This window comes from Amphiprion ocellaris, chromosome 6, assembly GCF_022539595.1.
Source record: "Amphiprion ocellaris isolate individual 3 ecotype Okinawa chromosome 6, ASM2253959v1, whole genome shotgun sequence".
NCBI lineage: Eukaryota > Metazoa > Chordata > Actinopteri > Pomacentridae > Amphiprion > Amphiprion ocellaris.
The window spans coordinates 3,020,262-3,047,129 of record NC_072771.1 but is presented as its reverse complement, the minus strand read 5'-3'; the positions used below and the strand labels follow the sequence as shown (position 1 = coordinate 3,047,129).

Below are 26,868 nucleotides of genomic sequence, written 5' to 3'. Positions count from 1 at the left end.
GATGAATATTTATTGGCCATTAAAAATGTATGATGTATGGAAAGTTTGACAAGACAAGGTTCCACTTTTAAGTTATATTGACACATGACAATACTAATATTATTCCATTTTTGGGTCAATTTGGACAGATTTGAAGTTATTTTGGACAATTTTTGTGTTGTTTGTGGGCATTTGTGAGTCAGTTTGGACTAATTATTAGATTTTTTTTGAGTAATTTGGGCAAAATCTTTTATTATTGGCCCTTAAAATGGGGAAAAAGTGCACAATTTTTACCTAAGATTGGTATTGTGTCTCCAGAAAGTTCCTGTAAGTGTATATATATATGGATGGATACATATTTCTACTAAAATCCAGTCTTTGACATTTCACCAACTTTTGAGGCTCTAACATCAGTAGAATCTGATGTGTGACAAGACAAGGTTCCGGTTTTTAGATGTTTTGACAAAATGTTGACATGGACTCATTGGTAGGAAACAGAAATTGGTGTTCATAGGTGTCTGTATGTTGGTGTTACAGAATGTCGAGGAGCCTTTATGTTGTGTTTATGTGAACACACTCATTGTCCTATGGTCGAGTCCACATCGCCATTTTGTCAAAATATTAAAGAAATAGAACTTTGTCTTTCCACACATCAGATTCTACTGGTGTTAGAGCCTTAAAGTTGGAGAAATGCCAACCAAAGACTGGATTTTAGTAGAAATATGGATCCATCCATATATACACTTACAGGAACTTTCTAGGGAAGATATGTCGGGAAAATTTTGCACTTTGTTCAGTTATCAAATGTCAGTAATTTAAAAAAATCATCATTTGGAGACATTTAATCATTTAGATTTACTGGAAACTATTCTGTCTTAGTCCTCACCAAATTTCATGGCTGCTGGAGTTAAATTTCTGCAGATCTTGTATTTGAGGGTGAAAAAATATATAAATACAAACAGAAAAAATTCCTACTTCTGAAAACATAAGGAATTCTCAAAATCTCTCAAAACGAGAGAGTATAATATCTTTTTGAACAAATATCTTGCTGAAATCTGAATATTTTCGATTTTTCCTACTGAAACGTTTTGAGCAACACATACCGAGATTCAGTTATTTCCTTTCAAACAACTTATTTTCAATATTTGGTCCAATCCAATAGCAGAAGTCTGGGCCCTGGGCTGACTGTAAGTACTTTATTTTTGTAATCTGATTACCTCATCCTCATTACATGCTGCAGACAGACTCATGACCTTGGAATTACAAAATACTCCTGCAGTCAAATCCTCCAGTAAATAATAATAAAGCTACAGCGTCCATTTCTTTCTAGTTTCATGACTAAGATATGACCAGTGTGTAAAATCCTGTAAAAGATGAACGTACCTGAGATAAAACCTGTTCTATATGTCTGTTAAACATGCTCTCCATGCACAAATATTACTTCAGCTCAAAAATTGAGATAAAAATGAAGATTTAAAGCCAAAAAAAGTGGCCCAAAACAATACGTTAATCTGTTTATTATTGCACTCAGGTGTGAATATCTGTTTTCCTACTTCTTTCTAAATCTCCTCAGGTGGTGCTTGATGATTTTCTGCTGTTGTAATTTGACTCCAAGTGGTTTCATAAGTTTTCTGCAATGACCTACAATGAGCTGTTTGACGTGACTTCAGGACGTCTGATTAAATGAAGCCGTCGACCTCCGACTGCTTCACAGACGTCAGTTTCTCACAGCTGGATTCCAGGAAGGAGGAGGAACATCTGTAAATCAAACTGTGTTTCACCTTCAGGTACAGGTGTATGCAGAAGGTGCAGAAAGATGTGAATACAACCTCCACAGTAAGTGTTTATGCAGGTACGTTTTATTAAACACAGCAGTAATTACCAGATTTATCAGAAATCGCAGCTTGTAAAAAGAGTATTTTTGTACAATTTCAGTGATTTTTCTTTGCAATCTTCATCAGATTTCTGCAGATTTAAGAGATGTTTCAGGCAGAGAACTGAAGTTTGTTTCTTGAAGTAGTTCGAACACGATTTTGAGTTCTGCTTTGGATCGTAACTCTTTTCAGTTTCATTTTCTTGGCAAACTGCCGGACATTTCCATCCAGAACTTGCTGATATTTGGTGGAATTCTTCCTTCTGTCTGAGCGATATTTCTGCACTCCAACTCTGCTCTGTTCTTCCTCCAAACAGCTCCAGTTTAGCTTCATCTAACACGCTTGTTTCCATGTTTTTGCATTTCATCCTCCAGACAGTGACTTTTGAGACCAACTCTCAGGCAAAGTTATTTCCTGATGACCCTGTTTGTGCTTCAGTGCTGCACGAACGGAACTGCAGCTCATTTGCGGCCATATGAGGGTCCTACTTCAACCTCCAGACCTCGTCTTGACTTCCACGGTTTCTCTTTACTGCCGCCTCCTAATGACGTTTAAAACAGTGGAAAATTGCAACGTGAAGGCGCTTTCATGTCTTTTTATAGCCTCCTCCTGCTTTGTAGGCATCAATTAACTTCATTTTCAGACACTAGGGTTGATGTGTGTTACCACAGGGTGTGAAAACTTTAAATTCATCAGCACTCCAACTGTCATCCACTGATAAGTCCTAATAATACTTTTCTAATGGGTCAGTTAATGTTTTGAGGAGTTGATGAAGTTGTCAGATTTTACAAGGACACACTTTTGCACATGCTACTATTGTTGTTTAATTAGTTTCTGTTTTTCTATTAATAAAACAAGCATTATCATATACAGAAAGAATGTCAGTTTGCTGCAGGGATTATATTTACTTCTTTCCACATGAAAAAAGTGTACAAACTTCTGCAAACAGCTGCACAGAGAAATGTTTTCTGATGGGAGCTAAAAAAGACGATGAGGATTCTGCAGACTTTACCTCCCTCTGGTGGTGATAACTAAGAACTGCAACACCATGGAAACCCGTCACTTACTATACAGTATAAACTTAACCCTCCTGTTGGGGCACCAAAAAATATTGTTTCGTTGTCTGAAAAAAATGCAAAAATTCTGCCAAAAAAAACCCCCAAATTTCTGAAAATTTGCAAAACCTTCAGGGAGAAAATTCCAATAATTCCTTAAAAATTTCCCTTAAAAGTTTTATTTGAAAAAAAAAAAATCCCCCAAATTTGGCAAGAAAATTCTAGTAAATATATTCAAAAATGAGTAAAAATCTTCCAAAAAAATCCTAAAAATATCTAAAATGATTACATATATATCAGTAAAACTTCTAATGTTCTCTTAAGAACATTCACAGAAAAATCAACCAAAATCCAGTGAAATTCGCTGGATTTTGGTTGATTTTTTTGTGAATGTTCTGAAGAAACATTTTTAACATTTCTTTTTTTTCACCAAAAAATATTCAAAAATTTCCCAAAAATGTTGAAAATGTGGACATCAGAAGTTTCACTGTGAAATTATATTTTTTTCCCCACATTTTCAAACTTTAAAACGGGTTAATTTTGACCCGCAGGATGACACGAGGGTTAAAACAGTTTTTGTCAGTCAGACTGGTGCACAGATTGTGTCCCTTGTCCTGCACAAACCTCTGAGTGAGTCCTTGCTTTGAAACCTACTGGATGATAAATCCAAACCTGGGCGTTGCCATAGTCAGTGTCCAAATGCACCATAAGTCCTCTTCTGTACTCTGGAAATTTGCTGTTCTTAAGCTGTGAAACACCTGATTCAGCTTCATTTTGCAGGAAGATGCACAGAATTTTTTTTTTTATTCCTGCACATGTTAACTTAACCCTATATAAATCTCAGTCCAACTGTTGCTTGCACTTCCTGTTTATCTTCAGCACTCCTGGACTTTACTCTTGCAGAGCAACTCAATGAGTTTCTGTCAAGTTTTCTGTTTCTAACAGGTGAGGAACATCAATGAAGTCATGCAATAATAAGACCCTTTTGATTCCAACTCATCTCAGCCACATGAGCTCTGATTAGAGGTCAATAGGCATCACAGAAGTCTTTGTCATGGTGCCCATTGCTAGCTAAACCCCTTCAATTCTCTGCTTACCAACATGAACAGTAGTCTGAGTGATGCCTCTTCTGGTCTCTACAGTATTCAATGACCTGGTAGAAAAACCAAGTGCTACAGCTAATCTACACTACTTGAGGCATGTATTATTAAGGAAAATAATATTGGGTGTAGACATGAAACTCATCAAACTGTTAATCTTCAAATCTTCTAGAATTTATTTTTCTCTTGTAGAGCAACTCACTGAGGTTCTCTCAAGTTTTCTGTTTTAACAGGTGAAGAACATCAAGGAAGTCACAAAATAATAATACCCTGTTGACTCCAGCTCTGCCTAGAGGTCATTAGGTGTCACAGAAGTCTTTGTCATTGTGCCCATTGCTAGCTAAACACCTTCAGTTCTCAGCTTGCCAACATGAACTGTAGTCTGAGTGACAGCTTCTCTGATCATTACAGTATTCAATGACCTGGTGAAACACCCAAGTACTACCGTTAATCTACACTACTTGAGTCATGTATTGTTAAGGAAAGTAATGTTGAGTGTAGGCATTAAACTCATCAAATTGTGGCTGTCACTTCCTCTTTATCTTTAACACTCCTGGCCTTCGTCTTTCTCTTGCAGAGCAGCAAACTGAGCTTCTCTCTCAGGTTTTTATTGGAGCAGGTGAGGAGCATCGCAGAAGCAACGCAGTAAAAAGACAAACTGAGGAAGAGCATGTCGGCGCTCAGCCCAGAGGCGAAGATAGCGTGGAAGTAGTAGAGGGAGATATGGAGGAGTGTGGTGAAGTAAACCCAGACCAGAGCTACAGTCAGCCTGCAGACCAGAAGGTAGGACTCTGCAGCATTAGATCCACCATGCTGCTGCTTCTTCTTCTGCATGGATGAGGTGTGTCTGCAAAGGAACACCACCAGCCTCAGGGAAGTCAGCAGCATGATCGCTAACGGCACGAGGACGAGGTAGGAGATGAAGACCACCACATAAACGTGGACGTCCACCCAGGCGGGGAACAGAGGCTTCCTGATGACACAAGAAGTCCCTTCTGTGGAGTTGGGAAGAGTTTCTTTCTGGAAATGGAGGTAGAAGAACGGGGCGAACACGACGCAGGAGATCAGCAAGGTCACCGTCAAGGCCACGTTCAGGACGACCGAGCTGTTCCTCTGGAGAGCTCTGAAGACCACCGAGGAGAAACTCACCACCTTCACGCAGTAGAGGACGCTGAGCCCGGCCACCGACCAGAAGCTGACGGAGCTGCTGCTGAGCCAAACGAACAGGACGAGGCAGAAGAAGAAGGGCAGGTCCGGCCAGCAGAGGACGCCGACCCAGACGGACGCCACGAGGACGAAAGTGGAGATCTGCAGCAGGACACTGCCCAGCGAGATGAAGCAGATGACGACGGCGACGGTCCCGCCTCCTCCGGGCTGCTGCGCCAGCGTGGCCGCCAGGTTGAAAACGTTGGCGAGCGCTCCGAGGACGAGCAGGACGAAGGTGGCGCACAGCTTCACTTCAGCAGAACCCAACATGGTGGACGCCGCCGCATCCCTCAGAGTTCCACAGACGAATGATCCTCACAGGGCAGAGAACATTAAAATACCCAGCATGCCTCTCTCTAGTGAACGTTGGTGCATATTAAAGCAGAAATTAGACGTCAGGGAGATCAGTCACCTCACTGCTTTCTTTAATTATAGAACAGAAGTCGACTGCAAACGGAGCAATTAGAGATTAATGTGACGGTTCTGTTGTTGTTTACGTCTGTCTTCTCACCTTATCTTGCATTTGCCACGTTATTTAAATGTATTTTTCTTTATTTATGCCATTTCTGCAGTTTTCAGTCTATTTTATTATGTACTTGTGTGAATGTCTGGGTCTTGTTACCTCATCTTACATTTGTCACTTTATCCGAATTTAATTTTTCTTCATTTATGTATTTATTTAATTAGTTTTCCCACTGTTTTCTTATATACGTGTGTGAATATCTGCATCTTGTTATCTTTTATTACATTTACCACATCATCTGACTTTTACTTTTCCTCATTTATGTATGAATTTACGTAATTTTTTCACTGTTTACTTATGAACATGTTTGACTGTTACCTTATTTTATGCCTGTCATATTATCTACATTTTTATGTATCTATATTTATGTATTTTGTTGTTTATTTACTTAGTTTTTCCCCTATTATGCATATGTATGAACGTATGTGTTATTTTTTTTTGTTTTACCAAAGAAGAAACACCTACTGTTCAACTTTGAGGTAATTTAATTACTGTAAGGTGATGTAGTTTTGAAAATTTTGACATTTAAGCGATATTGCACAGCATTGTGCAAAATATTTTTGTGTCTTGTATAAAACCTTGATGTGCCTATTGAACAAATAATAACACTTTTTAAAAATTAAGAAATAATTATGATGGAATTTATTTCAGTAGAATATTTTGAAAGCAGAGAATGTAAAAGACCAGAAGGGAAAAAATAAAAACACTAAACTAAACTAAACCACACTAAAATATACTGAAATAAACAAAAATAAACTAAAATTCAACTTAAAAGAGTTCGCAAACTGTCCCTGAAGGCAGCATTCAATAATTATGTAGCCCAGTGTTTCTCACTGTTGATTTTTCAGTAAAGTTTCTTTGTGAAATATTATATTATATTATATTATATTATATTATATTATATTATATTATATCATATCATATCATATCATATCATATCATATCATATCATATCATATCATATCATATCATATCATATCATATCATATCATATCATATTATATTATATTCGTGAATAGTTGTTTGGGTGGAATTTTCGGAGCAGTCCCTGAATGCAGCATTACTTAGCAACGACGTTCGCTAGTTTTTCAAGTTGTCTGTTGATGTTCCTCAAAAAATACCCTGAAAATAGGCAGTATAAGTAAAAGCCGGAACTAACTATTTAAAACCGTAACGATATAGAAAAGTGACAAACACACAACTATGGAGAGTAAAATCGGTTCGAAGGACCAAGAAAAGTCCTTATATTTGGTCCAAATTCGGTATCTGGAGGAGCAGTTGGAGGGGTGAGACCGTTAACTTCTCTTTTGTCGAAATAAAACCCCCATAGTTTGTGTAGGCTAAGCATTATGAACATATTTGTATTAGATTTTTGCTTTAAATGTCTTAATTTGTGTATTAATTAGGCATAAAATATAAAAAACCCCGCTCTATTTCCTTCCCGTTAGCTGTGTTAGCATTAGCATGAGTTTGTGCCGTTAAATTACGTTGTAATATTACACAAAAAATCACATTATTATAAGAAACCACATTAGTTTTAATGTATTTGTGGTTCATTTTGCATTGATTTTGGGTAATTTTAGACAATTTGAGCAATTTGGGCCAAATCTTTAATTATTTATCTTTTGTAAATGGAAAAAAAGTGCAAAATCTTCAAACCAGACTGGTTTTGTGTGTCCAGAAAGTTCCTGTAAGTGTATATATATGAATGTATCCATATTTCTGCCAAAATACAGTCGTTGGTCAACATTTCACCAACTTTTGAGGCTCTAACATCAGTAGAATCTGATGTATAGCAAATATGGCAAGACAAGGTTCCAGTTTTTTGACATTTAGACTTGAAACCTGTTGAACATGACCCAAAAATTATTTTAAAAAATTCTAAATTGTACAAAATTATGTGAAACTTGTCCAGAATGATTAAAATGAGATGGACTGTCTACACTGACTTGAAACCTGATCAGAATGACTCAAAATTGCCAAAAAGGACTCAAGAAGTGTCCAGAATTTATCCAAAATGACTCAAAATTTGTCCAAAATGATTAAAAATGTGTCCAAAATCAGATAAAAACCAACCATAGTGTCTTGAAACTTGCCTAGAATGACTCAGAACTGTCCAAAATTACAACAATTAACAGTTATCGGTAATGAATATGGAAAACAATCTTCTGTCTAATAATCAATTAGGTGACTGATTGTTTTTGCTGTGCTTCCAAATCTTCACTGTTAGTCTGATTACGTCACTTTATTTTTATATTTTTAACTTAAAGTTAATTTAGCTGACTTTAGTTTTATCTCCTTTTCTTTTTCAAATGATTCCACTTTGTGTAGAACCTCAGAAGACCTTCCTACATTCACTTGTTCCCAACAAATTTTACGTTGACTCATAGAATTATTGTTATATTTTACCGACCTGATAACATCTGTTGGTCACAGTTTTAATTTGACTCTCAGACACAGTGTGCAATCATTTTATTAAAAATTAAACCCCTCATGTCCCTCTTTTTCTTGCAGGTGTCAGCTTAAATGTGACAAACTGGAGGCTCAGAATCAGGAGCTTGTCTCTGAGTACGACGCTCTGGAGAAAGACAAGAAGAACAGCACCGAGCATCTGAAGTGTCTGATGATGGCTAAGAGGAAGAAGGTGTCGGAGCTGTGGGAGGAGTTGCAGAAGCAGCAGCGAACGGCCAAACAGGACGAAGAGGCTTTAAAGCTGAAACACCAGCAGCAGATGGAGAAGCTGCAGCAGCTCAGAGATGAGATGGAATCAAAGAGGAGGATTCAGGGTGAGACGGTCAGACTGAACATGAGCCGAGTTCATCTTTGAGTCGATTCAAGTTAGTGTGATGTTGACAGTTAGCCACTGTTCTGATCTGATCATCTGGTGTCCTAGCCTGACCTCTCTTTGTCCACCTCCTTTTCCCTCATTTTCTCTTTAAATAATCAGCTACAGATCACTTTATCTTTTAAACACACATCAACTAAACAGCTGGTTTTACCCACCAGGCAGCCACCGAAGTTATAAAAGTAATGCAGCGACACCAAAACAATCTAATGATCATTCACTTGCACAAAGACGACCAGCTGAAATTTCAACTTGTACACTCTTAAAAAAAGCTCGCAGTCTGGAGATCTGTTATATACAATTCTACAGTTCTACAATTTCATTTAGCTTTTATCCAAGGTGACGTGTTTTGCGTTGTAGTTTCAGCACCAATTTAAATGATAAAGCGATCATAAAAACTGTTGATTCGTTTTCTGTAGCTGGAAACTGAGTAAACAGAAAGTGCTGTTTTTATGAAATTGTAAAAACCCACCAGAGAGACTGATGCTGGAAAGGTGTGGTGGGTCGAGTTAAACGACAGCAGCTTCTTCTCCTCTCCCTCTTTACTCTCCTTCTGTCTCCTCAGCATCTAAGCTGGAGGAGCAGCTGAAGGAGGCAGAGACTTTACAGAAGCAGCTGCTCATTGACAAGGAAGAGGAAGAAGCTGCCATCCACCACCGGCAGGCAGAAGAAGCTCTGAAGAGGGAAAGGTAAAGTCCAGGACTGTTTTTATTTTTAATCTTGGTTCGGTTTGTTGTTACAAACAGTAAATATCCACCCGCTGGTCTCCTGTCGTCCAACACCAGGATGCTGACGAGCATTGAGAAGTTTGTGGAGGCCGTTGCAGAGGAGCAGGAGGAGTGGCGCCTCCTCCAGAGGGCGAAGGAACAACACAGCTGCCGACTGAAGCAGCTTCCCTGCCTGCAGAGTCAAGCTGAACGTCTCACAAAAGAGAGAGACGCCCTGCAAGACAAAGAGGTGGAGCTGAGCCGGGAGTTGGACGAGGTGAAGAAAGACACCCTGAAGATGAACACTCTGAAACCCAAGCTGAACAAGGTAAGAGGACCATTGTTAAACTGTGGAAAAGAGAAACCAGGGAGCATCCGGATTTGAACCAGAGACCTCTTGATCTGCAGTCAAATGCTCTACCACTGAGCTATACCCCCACATGCTGGGATTAGTCATACGCTGGTGTTAGAGAACTAATTCACATAAACACACAACCCTGATAAGGCGTTTTATCACACCCTGTGAGAAGTCACGTAATCATAAGAGCCTTCTGATTTGCTGGGGAAAAATGCAAACAATTAGCATATTTTCTGGAATTATTCTGTTAAAAAGATTTGTGGAGAGAGATACAGGAGACATGTTCTGGTGTAAAATGTTCTTACAAAGTAAGACTCTATTTTACAGCTGTAGGGATAAAAGGGATAAAAATGTATTGAATGTATTGTTGGTGGATGCTAGAGAGCCCGACATTTAACCCTCGCGTCGTCCTGCAGGTCAAACTGACCCGTTTTAAAGTTTGAAAATGTGGGGAAAAAAAATTCACAGTGAAACTTCTGATGTCCACATTTTCAACATTTTTGGGAAATCTTTGAACATTTTTTGGTGGAAAGAAGAAATGTTAAAAATAATGTTTCTTAAGAACGTTCACAAAAAATCTACCAAAATCCAGTGAATTTCGCTGGATTTTGGTTGATTTTTTTGTGAATGTTCTTAAAGAAAATATTAGAAGTTTTACTGATATATATTGAATTACTTTAGATATTTTTAGGATTTTTTTTTTGAAGATTTTTACTAAATTTTAAAATATATTTACAAGAATTTTCTTGCCAAATTTGGGGGATTTTTAAAAAAAAAAATAAAACTTTTAAGGGAAAATTTTAAGGAATTATTGGAATTTTCTTCCTGAAGGTTTTGCAAATTTTCAGAAATTTGGGGAATTTTTTTACTGATTTTTAAAAAAATATTTCAGACTAGGAAACAATATTGTTTGCTGCCTGTAAATGAGGACAACAGGAGGGTTAATGAGTGGATGGAAAATTGATTAAAAATGCAATAAACTAGATGTCAATGAAAAGGTAAAACTAAAATATTCCACTCAAAATAAAAGTAACGCTCTTTATTATAGTATTTTATTTTGATGAATACCTGTAGGATTATGGGTCAGAGGATGAAAAAACAACAACATATGGCCCCAAAACAACCATATTTGTAATTTTTAAGCTTTATTTGTTTCTTATTTCTGCAGAATATTTGTCAAAATGCCTTTATGTGGACAGTTTGATGCTTTTACTGTAGTGAGCTAAAAGTATTAATCAGCTGAGACTAGCTTGAGGTACTAATTGTTCATCTAATAACAGAACATTTCTTGAAAAACTAAAAGTTTATTGCAATTACTATTGGTGAATGCTGAAAGATACTGTTAGTGCTTTTTGTCCATGTAGACTTGCCGTAGTTAGTTTCTTTTTTTTTTTTCAAATTTTAAAGGTCGAGAAACAAACTTTTGTTTTTCATTCCTCATTCGTTTTTCCTCTGCTGAACCCTAAAGAGCATATGTCTGTAAGTAATACCTACATTTTATGTTAAACTTACCTGCGATGGTCCTTTGAAAAAGTTCATAGCTCGTGTGGGAAACTTAAAAACGGGAGTGACGCTAATGCGCTAGCCTGTCTATGGCGTTTTCTATGTTAAGTTAGCATTATACTAATCGGAAGTTTTCTGTACTTCTGTATGTTTGTGTTGTGCATAACAATTACTGACTGGACTTTTGTTGATGTGAAAGAAACCGTCAAGCACTCTGGAACATTTTGTTTTTCTTATTCCTGTATTGCAGTTTCACAGTGCTCCTGACAGTAAACATCTTAAACTTATAAAAAATACGGTTAGTTATTACAGGAAAGCTCGACATTGAACAAATGGATGGAAAATGATTAAAAGTGCAATAAACTAGATGTAGAAAAAAAAGTAATGCTGAAACGTAAAATGAATGTAATGCTCTTTATTATAGTGTTTTATTTTGAAGACGACTGTAACTGGTCACAAAGGGCTGGTATTACAGTTCAGAGGCTGAAAAAACAATAACATACGGCCCCAAAATAACCATATTTGTGATTTTCAAGCTTTTTTTGTTCATTATTTGTGCAGAATATTGGTGAAAGGGCCTTTATATGGAAGGTTTGATGCTGTGGCTGTTGCCAGTTAACAGTATTTAACTGAAATTTTCTTGAAACGCTAAAAGGTTTCCAACCTGTGCCTACCTGGAGGTTTAATAACCCATGTATAACCTGTAATAAGTGTAGTATTTATTTATTTACCATGTAGATGGAGGAAATGTGGACATAAGGCACATTTTGAAGTGTGGCATAAAGCAGGGGGCATCCGGATTTGAACCGGAGACCTCTTGATCTGCAGTCAAATGCTCTACCACTGAGCTATACCCCCACACACTGAGCTGTTGTGTTCTCCCATCATGCACTCCTCTGTTGTCTCTGTTTTGTTTCGCCAGAACCCACCCAACCCAGTGCTTCTGGCATTTACAAAAGATTGTTGTCCAGAGAGGTCAGAGTATTTCAACAGCTGAGCTTTACAGTATTAAAGGGAGTGTCGGTTTATTATTTGTCCACACCAGTTTCTAAAAGCAGCAGGTGAGCAAACAGCGAGAATATAACTGATAACAGTCCTCAGACCCACGGTCAAGCAAGTGGCCCAATTAGAACCTGAATTCATGTGATTTTTATCCCAGTTTGTACAGAGGAAGAAGCAGTGTACAGTTGTTCATTAGCTGCTGTGACGATGAAACTTCCCGGTAGTGTTTTGTGTTTCCACCCATCAATCACAACAGTAAAACCAGCGACAGCTGAAGTGAACAACGCTGGTTATGTTGACAGTAGGTGGGATACGTGAGGCCGCTCTTAAAGCAGAAACATGTGCAGCGTAAACGTCTGACAGGCTGAAACTAATAGTGAAGGCCAGACATGAAGCAAGATCAGTGGGTTCGGAGGTACGTTGAGCTGCAAGGCAGAGTTTTCAGTATCATGAAGGTGGTTTTCACTTTAACCTGCTTGATCTCTATGGTAACTGATGCTGTAAGCCAGATCTCCATGGTAACTGATGCTGTGGATCTGGTTCTGTTCAGAGTTTCAGATTTAAATCGGCTGTAAGAAGCGTCTTCCTTTAGCCAAACTGTTTCCTGATGATTATTTATGAGCAATACAGATTCTCAGCTGAGGGAAAATGTTTTATTTGCAAACATGTTGATCTGTACGTTACTAAAACTACTGAATGAAGCTGCATAGTTTCAGTATCACACACTGTATGCATCGCGTCGCCATGGGAACCACACATGTATTTAAGTAGGAATTCAGAAATTGTTTGAATATGTTAAATTTGGTCCCGATTTGCTGCCGAGTCCGTTTACTCTGCAACACAGATTAGAAAACTGGTTATTCTACTGGTTTTATTACAGAGAATATTCAATCACAACATTAATTTCACTTTGATTTGGCCACAAATTAAAGCGATTTCTTTCATTATGGGACAGTGTCCGACCTACACGCACTTCGATACAATAAATACAATATCATGTTTGAATATATGAAGTTCAATAACTTTTTTTTAGCAGCTGTCAGTTGATTTTGTGCAGAAGAAGAGTCATGTAATGGGTTAAACGCCTCCTTTTTGTGAACGCACACAGAGTTTGAAGCTGAATTGATAAAGAAAGTTGATAACGACCTTCGTGGTACTCGTTAACTCTGACCGGGATTTTGTTTTTTGTCGAGCCGACTTACACAAATAAAGCCCAGCTGTGTTGAACTTGCTTCTTAGTTCTGTCCTCTGGGCCAAAGCACTTTCAAAGAGCAGCTATTGTGGTTTGTTCCCAGTATGCAGTGGTTAGGATTTAACTAGTCTGGCTCAGCAGAACATAATGGTCTGGCTACATGTCACTATTATTCTGCTATAAGGGAGAAAAAGGCTGAACAGTGACAGGGGAAACTAGTTTTGGTGAAGGAGAGAAGTCCAGAAAAACCAATAGAAGTTTACTTGTGTTGACTTAGTGATAAGACTTTTACTGTACAAATAATGCGGTAATCATTAACTCATAGTATCACTTAATTATCGGTGACAAACCTTTATTATACCAAGATCACAGTCGCTTGTGTGAAGTGTCAATGTCAGCGCCACTTCTAAAGTAGAAAGATGATATCAGAGAAGAGACAAATTCCAGTCTGTTGGTGCTGAGTGAGTTAAATTAATTAGTTTCACTACTTTGAGAAATAAAAGGTGAAAAATTGAAGTTTTATCTCAGCGAACATTTAAATTTGTACAATATTTTTGTATACGAAATTAATCATTTTTCATTTTTCTACAAGAGCATAATATCGTTTTTGACTAAGAATGAAAATCTTCTGTCAGTTTGCGAACACACTTGTAAAGTTAGCTACAGAAGCTTGTTTACCTTGACCTCCTTTGTTCGAGTTAAAACAAAAATCACCAAAATCCTTCACCGCCTTCTGTTCTTCAGGAGTTGCAGCAGATAAAGAAGGAATACCAGCAGCTGGTAGCAGAGATAAGAGACGGTGATGTGGCCCAGCAGCACACAGCAGACCAGACAGAAGGTCTCAGGTACAAGTGTTTTTTCTCTGTTTACCATTTAAAGATCTAGCTGTTGTCATGTAAGGTGCACTTTAATGTTAGAGCCAAAGTTTCCCCTATCAAACCTCATGTTTGCCACTTCTAATTAAGCCATTTCTCCTCTGGGATCAATTAAGTTCTTCTGATTCTGAATTCTCCAACAGAAGATCCAAGTTGAGCAGTTGAAACTTTAATGATTATGTTCTTCACTTAAATTTTTATTTCATTTTCAATAACCAAAATAGAATAATACAAAACCCAGTAATAATGCTTTCCTTAATCAGTCATAATCATTACTTCCTCTCTCATTCCCTGTAGACGACATCTATGTATTAATAAATAAATAGTTGTTTATACCTATGTTTCATTCAACCTCTTAAATTTTGCACTATTTCATTTAGTTTCTTTAAGTTTCATTAAAAAATGCATTGACATTCTTGTTTTCTGGATTTTAAACAGTCACGAAAATTGTTCTTTTGTCCACTACAGTGGAGTACAATATATTTGTAAAATTCAAAATTATGAGATGTTGTTTTTGCTCCAAAAACGTAAGAAATCACCAAAAAAGTTACATTGAAGATACTTTTTCCCCTCAGTTCTCGGGAGGATATGAAGCCTATTTCTCAAAGAGTTTAACCCTCCCGTTGTCTGTATTTACAGGCACCAAAAATATTGTTTCCTTGTCTGAAAAAAAATCAAACAAATTCAGCAAAAAAAATTCCCCAAATTTCTGAAAATTTGCAAAACCTTCAGGAAGAAAATTCCAATAATTCCTTAAAAGTTTCCCTTAAAGATTTTATTTTTAAAAATCTCCCAAATTTTGCAAGAAAATTTCTTGTAAATATTTTCAAAAAATGAATAAAATCTTTCAAAAAAATCCTAAAAATATCTAGAGTGATTCCATATATATCAGTAAAACTTCTAATATTTTCTTGAAGAACATTCACAAAAAAATCAACCAAAACCCAGTGAAATTCACTGTCTTATTGTCTCCGTTGTCTTTTCAGACAGCGCCTGAACTCGGTGTCTGAGAAGTTTGCTCAGAAATCGTCCAAGTTGGATCAGCTGGAGGCCGAGCTGCAGAGGGAGAGGAGCAGGAAGACGGAGCTTGAGGGCATCAAGCAGGAAGCAGACATCATCCTCGGATTCATCCTGACGGTAAACAGTCCAGCTGCTGCAGCTGTGAAACAACAAACTGTCTGTGGGAGCTGCAGTCCACAGAGGGGAAGATTTACTGCTTATTGTTCAGTTCAGCAGGTTTTATTCCAGAGGTTAGATGTTCACTTTACCTCCTTAGTAGACAAACATCTGCTGTTGCAAGAAATACAGAAAGATCCTCATTAAAGAGTTCACATGAGGCTTTTTGGGGTTTTCTCTTTGCTCAGTGTGTTGTGTAGAGACTCTTTTGTGCCAACCTTGTGCACAGCCTTTGGTCAATATAGGAAGTGATAAACACAGCGATTTATTAAAATGTTATTGGGCACCTTTCTCGTACTTCCCTTTATGATGGGGTAAATTTAAGATTGCTTTACAGCCGATCTCTGATCTGTTCATAGTTTAACCTCCATTTTATATCAGCAGAGCAGATCCCTCTTAGGGCTTCTGTAGAAATCAGCTGGACTTCTCCTGTAGCTTCATTTCACCTTCATCCAAGAGGCTTCTTCAGTTCTAACTGACTAATGGGGAGTTACAGGACTTATAGTCATTCCAGCTCACATGGCTGATGGTTCATTAACGACCAGGACTCACAGCCTCAAGCTGTCAATTGTTGTGAAACCAGAAGGTCCACCAACAACGATAGTAGTAATGGTGGTGGAGCTGCCAGTTTACACAACAAAGGATGTGAATGTGCCAAATCAGGATGTTAACGATGGTGAGACTTTCTAGGGAGAGACCTCATCACTGTCTTATAGGTGCTTGATAAATGGTCTCACAAACCCAGTCCTTTGTTGAGAGATGGCTGGTTTATAACTTATGGCTTTGGTTTGTGGCCCATCGCGATGTCTCTCAACTCTTATTGAAACTCTGGTGATTTCCTTCATCTTCAGGACTTAGGAAAAGTAATCGACACTCAGTGGAAGTTGCAGAGGCTGCTGGAGATCCTGGAGAGCAGCGCCATCTCCTGGAAAACAGGGTTCGGCCTCAACAACTCTCCTCAACGACGGAAACCACAGACCTCCAGACCAGTCAGGTACTGGAATCACTGTCCTCTGGACTGTGTGTGGTCAACTTGGGATCTTTAGTTTACATCCACTGTCTTTTCTGGAGTTATGTTAGGAATCAAAATTTTGAGTCGTTTCCTCAGTTAATAAAGTGCAGCTTCATCAGTCAACAATGAATTAGTCAAAAACAGACATGATTTAGGCCACAAATCTGTCATATGTGTCAGTGTGATATTTAAACATTGTCCTAGTCAATCCAAGTTTGTCTTTAACGCATAAACTCTGGTCGGAGGTCATTAGGCATCACTGAAGTCTTTGTCATGGTGCCCGTCTGTTAGCTGCAGACAGAAAAGGCATTGTGATATCAGAATTATGTCATGTTTACCCTCTAACGCTACATTTACCCTCTAACGCTACATTTACCCTCTAACGCTACATTTACCCTCTAACGCTACATTTACCCTCTAACGCTACATTTACCCTCTAACGCTACATTTACCCTCTAATACTACATTTACCCTCTAATACTACATTTACCCTCTAACACTATATTTACCCCCTAACACTACATTTACCCTCTAACACTATATTTACCCCCTAACACTACATTTACCCTCTAACACTACATTTACCCTCTAATACTAGATTTACCCTCTAACACTACATTTCTAATACTACATTTACCCTCTAACACTACATTTACCCCCTATAGCCACATTTACCCTTTATATTGGGTCAATTTTAATAAGTTTTAATGTGCTTGGAAGTGTGTATTATCTAGGAAAGTGGTATCAGACTGGGACATTGTATGGGCAGATTCTAAATATTACATGACTCAGATCGGTGAATAAAACTTGACATCCCTAGTGTGAAATCTGCTGGCAATGCTGCTTATATAAAAAAAAAAAAAAAAAACAAAACCTGAACACACAGCAGCTGTTTCCTCTCAACAGTTGGCTGCAAGCTGAGTCCCGCTGGAGATTAACTTAACTGATCTCATTCAAAATAGTCCCAACAACAATGCATCATCGACACGAGGGTTAAAGTGTTTGAAATGAGCGTTGTAATGTGACATGTCATGTCTCAGTCTACAGGTACAGTGTTGAAGTGTTTTGTTCTTGTCGTCTGTCAGGAAACTCGGCAGTTTGAGGACATGCAGCTCGGTCGAGCCGTCTGACCCGACGCCTCAACACGCCGATTTAGAATCACGAGCCTCCACCTCTGCAGACCGTTGAACCAAACCAGCACAGAGAAAGATAAGTGCTTTCATCCCATCGGCCATCGTCATAATAAACGCTTCAGTCACTTTAATCCTGCTTCTCCTGCGACTAGAGATCATAGAGTTTCTAGATAACTGCTGAACTGCATTTTTAAAATATTAGAAATATCCAGTTTACTAAATGATTAGATTTATTTTACAAACGTTTTAGTTAAAAATGTCCGTTGTTAATTCTCAGATCCCAAACTTAAGTCATAAATCTGAACAAAACTCAAACATACTTACATACAGACAAATTTTAAATTACTTTAAGTTATTTTAGACAAGTTTAGGGTCATTTTGGACAATTAGGCCTTTCCTTCCATGACTTCAAATTGGATTAAAAATTGTCCAAAATAACAAAAACTTGTCCAAAAACCACTGAAAAATGTTCATTTTAACAAATTTTGAGTCATTGTGGACAAGTTTCAACTAATTATGGGCAGTTTTTAATTTATTTTGGGCAATTCTTGGGTCAATTTAGGTAATTTTTTGTCGCTTTGGACAGGTTTCAAATTATAATAAAACAATTTTGCATAAACAATCCTCTGATCTCCGGTGGTCAGGAGTTTGCTAGAGTTTCCATAGAATGAGCGTCCTGTAATCAGCATTAACAATCACCAAACCACACGAAACAAAACAAGAAAAGAGATAAAAAATTAGACAAAAAAATGACAAAGCAACAAAAAATGGAAAAACAAAAAAAGAGACAAATGACACAAACAAGACAACAGCAAGAAAGAAAACGACAAAAAATATACAAACACAAGCGAGACAAACGAGAAACCAAACGACAAAAACATGAGACAAATGAGGAAAGTCAGACAAGAAAAGACAAACAAGAAACAAAATGAGACAAACAAAAGAGACAAAGTCAGACAAAAAAAAGTTGCATAACAAATTATATAATCATTTTCACAAATCACATTAATCCGACAAGTTTGCATAAAAGATGTTCTGATTCTGAGGTGGTCAGGAGGTAAATTTTTAAGGTTTGGTTGAGTTTCCTGTAATCAGCGTTAACAATCAGCAAACCACGCCCAGAGGGAAAGAAAAGCAGAGGGCATGTAGGGCTGACAGAAAGGCGGTATTCTCAGCGGTGTTTACAAAACGTCTGAGGCCAAAGATCCGACCGCGACGGCCGCTCACTTTGAACCGTCAGCGTCGTTTAGAAAGCAGCGAGGAGAGGCGGAGTCACAGCGAGGATAACAGGCTGTGCAGGAGAGGAGTGAAACCAGAGGAAGCATCTGCAGCCTTGGTCTCTCTGGAACCATGGAGCTCTACCTGGACCTGCTGTCTCCGCCCTGCCGCTTCGTCTACCTGTTCGCCAAGACGCTCAAGATCCCCTTCGAGTTCAAGCTGGTCGAGCTCGCATCAGGTAATCCCTCTTTCTCAATCCCACTAGAAGCAGCTGGACTTTTCTTTTTGGAGGCTAAAAGAGAACTCCAGCTGCTTTTTATTGAAGCTTTCCAGCACAACAACAACCCAGATGTCTACACAGGCATGTTTTAAAACCGCAATTTATGGGTTTTTAGCAGAAACTCGTAAGTTTTCATGCACAGAAATCTGCCGTTTTCTTCTCTCCTGAAGTCCGGAAAGTCATTTTGCAAGAGTTGAACATCCCGTGGGATGTGAACTTGTTCTGTAAGCATTTAAAAACAAAAACCAAGCCCTACCTCGGGGCTAGCGGCTTACATTTCACCCAGAAAGCTCATAGCATTATCCGGCGAAGTGAGGAATGAGTTAACTCTTAGATACCCGACTCCTTCCAACCCCCGAGATGGTCAGCTGTAACCAAGATGTGCTGGAGAAAGAAAATGAAAAGATAACGGAGTGTTTCAGAGCGCAACAGGAGGAAACAGGAGTAAAGAAAACAAGACAGTTCCAGATAGTTTAGTGTTTTTATTATCTCCAAGCAACACTTGAACCTCAGTTAAGTGTACAAGTTTTATTTCTGTCTGCAACACAAGGTGACATTAAGCACATTTTCTTGATTTTTAAGACGCCTATGAATCTTCATTTTTAAAATTTTTTCTCAGGGCAGCAGTACAGCGAGGAATTTGGAAAACTCAGCGTTGTGAGGAAGGTTCCTGTTATGAAAGATGGAAGCTTCGTCCTGACAGAAAGGTACAGTAGAAACCTACTAACCTAACCGAAACCTGTTAAAAATAACTAAAAGGACTCAAAGCTTTTGTGATAAAACATTTGAGTTCTGGTAAAAAAAAAAAAAACAACAGCAGCCAGATCAGTTTTACATTCGTCCAGGTGTCGCAGTCTAAACACTAAATCTGGTTTTTGTTCATTTTCTCTGCCGCAAAGAGGCTAAAACTGCCCCAAAGACACACAAAACAATCTAAACGTCACACTAAATGACACAAAACAAGAAAAACAAGACACAAAACAACAAAAACCATACAAAAAAACAAGACACAAAACAGAGATGCAAAATGACAAAAATGATAAACAAAATGACCACAATGGGGAATAAAATATCCAAAAGACACAAAACAACACAAAACTGACAAAAAATGATGAAATGGAGACATAAAATGTGCAAAAAAACTCCAAAAACGGGCACAAAACAAGAAAATAGTCACAAAATGACAGAATAAATCAAGTTACATCCACCCAGATGTTACAGTCTAAACACTAAATCTGTTTTTTCTTCATTTTCTCCACCACAAAGAGGCTAAAACCGCCCCAAAGACACGCAAAACGATCAAAACCTCACACTAAATGACATAAAACAACAAAAACCAATCAAAAAAACAAGACACAAAACAGAAAGGTATGCAAAATGACAAAAACGATAAACAAAATGACCACAATGGGGAATAAAATGTCCCAAAGACACAAAACAAGAAAAACAAAACAACTGAGATGCAAAACACCAAAAACCCAACTAAAAACAAAAAAAAAAACCAAGACACAGAACAGAAAAAGAGAGATGCAAAATGACAAAAAAATGAGATAAACAACACAAAACAAGAGACCAAAAATTACCAAAAAAGTTACACAGTGACAAAAAAATGGACAAACAACACAAAGGAGACAAAAAAACACAAAACGAGAAAAACGATAGACAAAACAAAGAATAAAACAAAATGACAAAAGATACCAAAAGGAAACACAAAACAACAAAAATGGACAAACGAGACAAAAATGACAAATGAGAACCGAAACGACAAGAGATGAGACAAACGACAAATCAGACAAAAAAGGACAAAATATTACAAAAACGAGACACAAATGACAGAAACGAAAAAACAAAGTGACAAAAAATTAGACAAACGACACAAGACAACAAATCAGACAAAAGTTACAAAGTGACAAAAGCACGGATAAATGACAAAAACAAGACAAAAAATGACAAAAGCAAGAAACAAAATGACAAAAAATAGACACATGACAAACGTCAAAGGCAACAATAAGACAAAATATGACAAAAATGAGACACAAAATGACAAAAGAACAATGAGCAATCTAGTATTTTATTTTCTGATCAAAACAACTTGTCATGGTCTAGAAATGATTGGATTGGACCCTCTGGAGGGCCGCTTTTGGCCCCTGAGCCTCATGTTTGACACCCCTGATCCACCTTAACGACTGCTGTGATGCGAAACGGTTCCTCTGTCCCCGTCCCTGTGTCTTAAACGGTGGTTTCTTCCTCGTCTGTTGCAGTGTGGCCATCGTTGAGTATCTGGCTCAGAAACACTCGGTGGCCGACCACTGGTGCCCAGCCGAGCTGCAGCAACGAGCTCGTCTCACAGAATACTTGTCCTGGCAGCCGATGAACCTCGGACTAAACTGTTCAAAGGTCTTCCTGCTCAGGGTTCGTGTCCCGAGTCCACTCCGAGCTGAAACCTTATCTGTCTGACTCCTGAACACACTCCACCTCACTCTGTTTATTCAGCCCTGAAGCAATTAGTTGCAGAAGTCAAATCATCGTTATCTTTACTGCACATTTAAAGCTACAGACACTGAGGCAACATCGCCTCCACCGGATAAATAAGACTAATTACCTATTGAGTTTATTTAACGAGACACTGACATATGACATAGTTTATAGTTTAGTTTTATAGCTTCATAAAATGTAATAATTGATTTTTCTCTTCCTGTCACTATCATTACTGTTTAGTGTGTTTTTAAATTTAAAAGATGTTTTTAATGTAAAACACTGCAGGAATAATCAGTGTTTCATTCATCCTGGCATCAAATGTAGGTAAAATTAAATTCTGTAACTTGTTCTGACCAACCACCAACCACACATGCTGATATGAGAATTGAAAGTTTACCCAGAATGTTTTCTCCGTCTTTACTTAGAATTATTCAAAAATTGCTGATAGTTACTTAAAAACTTGTTCCAAATGACACAAAAGTATTCTGAAAACTTGTGCAAAACTAAGCATTATTGTTCAAAATAACATGTGAATCATACAAAATTACTTAAAAATGATTAAAAATAACTAAAAAAAAAATGTCCAAAAGTCCTTAAAAACTTCTTAAATTGATAAAAAAAAACATCCAAGGTTACATGAAAAATATTAAACATAACTAAAAAAAAAATGTCCAAAAGTCCTTAAAAACTTCTTCAAATGATCTAAAATCATCTAAAATTAATTAAAAATGGTTAAAAATAACAAAAAACTGTCAAAGTCCTGAAAAACGTCTTCAAATGATATAAATCATCCAAAATTACTTAAAAATGGTTAAAAAGTTAACTAAAAAAACTGTCAAACTCCTGAAAAACTTTTTCAATTGATATAAAATCACCCAAAATGACTGAAAAATGGTTAAAAACAACAAAAAACTGTCCAGAAGTCCTTAAAAACTTCAACTGATCCAAAATTACCAAAATGTGTAGTCCAACTTTGTCCAAATATACTCAACATTTGTTTAAAATAATAAGATCTGTCTAAAATGAAGCAAAATTTGTCTAAAGTTAGTTTTTATTTGACTATGATTTGTTCTGACCAACCACCTGCCAATATGCGGATATGTTTTCTCCATCTTTAGTTAGAATTATTAAAAAATTGCTGGTAGTTACGTAAAAACTTGTTCCTAATGACACAAAAGTCATCCAAAATCACATAAAAACTTGTGCAAAATTATCCACTATTATTCAAAATAACATGTAAAGCATCCAAAATTACTTAAAAATGGTTAAAATAACTAAAAAAAACTGTCCAAAAGTCCATAAAATTTTCTTAAAGTAAACAACTCAAAACTTGTCCAAAATGTCGTACAACTAGTCCCAAAACACTCAAAATTTGTCAAAAATGCCAAAAAACCTTCAAAAAGACAAAAAAAGGCAGAAAATATCTTGAAACTTCTCAAAAAGAACTCCAAACTTGTCCAAAATGACCGCAGATGCCTCAACACTCAACCAAAATGACACCAGACCTCTTCAAAATGACTCAAAACTCAGAAAACCATTTAAAAGTTGGTGAAAATATCTTGAAACTTGTCAAAAAGAACTCCAAACTTGTCCAAAATCATTCAAAACTTGTCCAAAATACATTCTAACTTGTTCAGGATGACAAAATCTGTCCAAAATTACTCAAGTCCTCTACTAAACAACTCAAAACTTGTCCTAAAACCTGTCCCAAAAGACTTAAAATCTGTCAAAAATGACCCCCCCCAAAAAAAACCTTCAAAAAGGCTCAAAACTTGCAGAAAATATGTTGAAACTTCTCAAAAAGAACTCCAAACTTGTCCAAAATGACCCCAAATGCCTCAACACTCGACTGAAATGACACCAAACCTCTTCAAAATGACTCAAAACTCACCCAGACCCATTTAAAACTTGTGTAAATAGTCTTGAAGCTTGTAGATGGCGGGCTCGCTAGAACACCAACTGCTTCTTCTGGTACCAAATAGTCTTTCCCTGTTGTCAGGCTTTATTCCCCATAATCATGGACACCGAGGTCCCGAAGGACAAGATGGACGAGGTCTTGGCGGATGCGAAGCAGTCACTGAAGCTGCTGGAGGATAAATTTCTCCAGGAAAAGCCGTTCATCGTCGGCGACAAAATCTCTGTGGCCGATCTGGTGGCTGTAGTGTGGATCTTGCAGGTAATTATACTACGATCTCTACTGCTACTGGCAAGGAAAACCTCTAGTATGAGCTGCTACTACTGCTGACTGGAAAACAATGACTGCATCCGGATTTCACTGAAAGTGCTCTTATTCCTGTGGAAATATTTTAACTTGGCCACCAGAATTAGCCTAAAAAATGGTTATTTTATCCATGAAAATCATTAGTTTGTCGGGAACACTGCAGCTCAGAGTGAACGGTGTTGTGGGAAATGTAGGATCCATCACCTTCTGGATGGGGACTTTATATCATCTAAACTTGTGGTTTATTGGGATCGATGAAACACAGAGTTAATACTTTAAGACCAATTTAAGAAAAAGGTCTACAACAAATGTCAGTTTATTGGTCTCCCTGCGTGTTAGGGTGTCAAATTTTGTGTTATTTGGGACCCAAAACTGAAATCTGTCAAATATTTAGCCTCGATTTTTGAGGATTTTGTATGTTTTTACACCTGGATGTTTTTGTATTTTCCTTCTCAAAAACACGTCGCACCTGGGCAAGCCGTCTCCATAAATACAGCTCCCACCGCCGGGAAATTTTGGGAATGCACAGATAAAATTGTTCCCATCAGATCCAAATAACAAATGGCTCCAGTGGAGGACAAATTGTTGATTGTTTGCCCTTAAAAATGGCAAAAGTCCCTCAAAATGGAGAAAAAAGTGCAACAAAAACTTCTACTGAAGGTGGAAAGTTCCTATAAAAGTGTATATATGGATGGATCCATATTTCTACTAAAATACAGTCTTGGTCGACATTTCACCAACTTTTGAGGCTCTAACATCAGTAGAATCTGATGTGTGGAAAATCTGACAAGACAGAAATCTATCCAAAATGACTCAAAGCTATCCAAAACTACTGAAGACCTGTCCAGATATTCTGAAAATTGACCTAAAAGGGCTTGAAATTTGTTCAGAATGATTCAAAATTTCATGGGAGAACAACAAAAAACTGGAACCTTGTCTTGCCATACTTGCCACACATCAGATTCTACTGATGTTAGAGCTTCAAAAGTTGGTGAAATATCGACTAAAACGGCATTTTTGTTGGAAATATGGATATATCCATATGTAAACACTTTCAGGAACTTTCTAGTATTATAATGCCTCCTTTGTTTGAAGTTCTTTTGCACTTTTTTCCATTGTGACAGCCAGTAATTAAAGATTTTGCCCAAAGTTTTCAAAAGATTGTCTATAATAACTTAAATTCAGTCCAAAATGGATCACAAATGCCCCCAAATGTACAACCTGATGATTAAACCTGTCCATATTGACACAAAAAATTTCCAAATGGAATAATATTAACATTGTTGTCAAAACCTTGTCTTGCCAGGAACTTTCTGGGGCCTCAGTACCACCTTAGTTTGAAAATGTTGACACTTTCTTTCCATTTCAAGGGCCAATACACATTAATTAGTATCATTTTTTGACAATTTTATATCAATTTGAACAAATTTCAAGGCCTTTTAGGTCTATTTTCAGAATATCTGGACATGTCTTCAGTGGTTGTGGACAACTTTGTGTCATTTTGGACAGATTTCATGCCAAAACAGCCAAAAACTAGAACCTTGTCTTGCTAAACTTGATACGCATTATATTCTGCTGATGTTAGAGCCTCAAAATTTAGTGAAATGTTGACTAAAATACTGTATTTTTTTGTTGGAAATATTGAGTCATGGGCTGCACAGTGGCGTAGTGGTTAGCACTTTCACCTTGCAGCGAGAAGGTCCCTGGTTCGCGTCCCGGCTTTCCCGGGATCTTTCTGCATGGAGTTTGCATGTTCTCCCTGTGCATGCGTGGGTTTTCTCCGGGTACTCCGGCTTCCTCCCACAGTCCAAAAATATGCTGAGGTTAATTGATCATTCTAAATTGCCCGTAGGTGTGAATGTGAGAGTGATTGTTTGTCTCTGTATGTAGCCCTGTGACAGACTGGTGACCTGTCTAGGGTGTCCCCTGCCTTCACCTGAGTCAGCTGGGATAGACTCCACCCCCCCATGACCCTAATGAGGATTAAGCGGTGTATAGATAATGGATGGATGGATGGATATTGAGTCATTCATATATACACTTTCAGGAACTTTCTGGTACCAAAATGCCACTCTTGTTTGAAGTTTTTTTTGCACTTTTTTTGAGAGCCAATAATGAAAGATTTTGCCCAAAGTATTCAAAAGATTGTCTGTATTAACTTAAAATCAGTCAAATGGTTCCCAAAATGTCCAAAATGAATATTAAATGTGTCCATATTGACACAAAAAATGTCCAAATGGAATAATATTAGTGTTGTGTGAAAACCTTGTCTTGCCAGGAACTTTCTAGGGCTCAATACCAACCTTATTCCATTTTCAAGGGGTAATAATTAAAGATCTATCCTCTGCTGGAGCCATTTATTATTTCTGTCTGCTGGAAACTATTCTGTCCGTGTCCTCAGCACATTTCAAGGCTGTGGGAGTTTTATTTCTGGAGCTACTGAACCTTTTAAAATGGCTTCTTAGAGAATTTAACAGGTGGGACCACATATGAAACTGTCAAAATTCATACAAAGTGTTTCAGTTTTTGGCCCCAGTGAGCACATTCATGAAGTTTGAACAAAATCTGAGACAATTTCTTGAATCCCGTCCAGTTCGACCCGATCAGGGACCCTGAACCCTGGATTGAGAAACTCTGGCTTTGACTTTTAATCCACATTCGGCTACGGAGTTTGTCTGAACGCTGTGTTTGTCCTGCAGCCCTCCGGAACCGGCGTGGACTTGTTTGAAGGCTTGCCGAAGCTGCAGGCCTGGAGGGATCGAGTGAAGAAGGAGATCGGAGAGAAGATGTTCGACGACTCCCATGAGGTCTTGAGCAAACCCGGCAACCTGCCGCAGAAGATGAAGGAGCACAAAAACCTGGAGATGTTCAAAGCGAGGATGGAGAAGTTGCTCCGCTGAGGAAAACACAGCTTCACGTGTTCGACGCTTCCCCTGATCTGTGAAATTCCTGCCTAAAAATCCTTTTTCATGCAATAAAATCTAGAAATTTGCTAAATGTAAACTGTGGGACTTTATTTTTTTCAGCAGCGTATTAATATTAACCCTCGTGTCGTCCTGTGGGTCAAATTGACCCGTTGGAAAATGTGGAAAGAAAATATATATTTTTACAGTGAAACTTCTGTCCACATT

General features: G+C 37.8%; 3 protein-coding genes and 2 non-coding genes across 5 annotated transcripts; 2 read left to right on the top strand and 3 right to left on the bottom strand.

Annotated features, from left to right (window-relative positions):
• Positions 1 to 4,163: 4,163 nt before the first annotated feature.
• LOC111584008 (taste receptor type 2 member 40) lies at positions 4,164 to 5,508 on the bottom strand. Its single transcript, XM_023293258.3, has one exon. The coding sequence runs from the start codon at positions 5,482 to 5,484 to the stop codon at positions 4,522 to 4,524; it is 963 nt and encodes a 320-aa protein (XP_023149026.2). The 5' UTR covers positions 5,485 to 5,508; the 3' UTR covers positions 4,164 to 4,521.
• Positions 5,509 to 6,848: 1,340 nt separating this feature from the next.
• Positions 6,849 to 18,530, top strand: LOC111584024 (cilia- and flagella-associated protein 157-like). The gene is made up of 8 exons (XM_023293277.3): positions 6,849 to 7,023; positions 8,252 to 8,523; positions 9,148 to 9,271; positions 9,368 to 9,617; positions 14,089 to 14,189; positions 15,206 to 15,356; positions 16,247 to 16,389; positions 17,493 to 18,530. The coding sequence occupies exons 1-8, from the start codon at positions 6,941 to 6,943 to the stop codon at positions 17,593 to 17,595; spliced, it is 1,227 nt and encodes a 408-aa protein (XP_023149045.2). The 5' UTR covers positions 6,849 to 6,940; the 3' UTR covers positions 17,596 to 18,530.
• On the bottom strand, positions 9,656 to 9,727 carry trnac-gca (transfer RNA cysteine (anticodon GCA)). Its single transcript has one exon. It is a non-coding gene; the product is annotated as a tRNA-Cys (tRNA).
• trnac-gca (transfer RNA cysteine (anticodon GCA)) lies at positions 11,937 to 12,008 on the bottom strand. The gene has a single exon. It is a non-coding gene; the product is annotated as a tRNA-Cys (tRNA).
• A 195-nt stretch (positions 18,531 to 18,725) lies between the features above and the next one.
• gstt1a (glutathione S-transferase theta 1a) lies at positions 18,726 to 26,740 on the top strand. The gene is made up of 5 exons (XM_023293273.3): positions 18,726 to 18,996; positions 19,658 to 19,745; positions 21,300 to 21,450; positions 23,516 to 23,692; positions 26,437 to 26,740. The coding sequence occupies exons 1-5, from the start codon at positions 18,891 to 18,893 to the stop codon at positions 26,635 to 26,637; spliced, it is 723 nt and encodes a 240-aa protein (XP_023149041.1). The 5' UTR covers positions 18,726 to 18,890; the 3' UTR covers positions 26,638 to 26,740.
• The last annotated feature ends 128 nt before the right edge of the window (positions 26,741 to 26,868 follow it).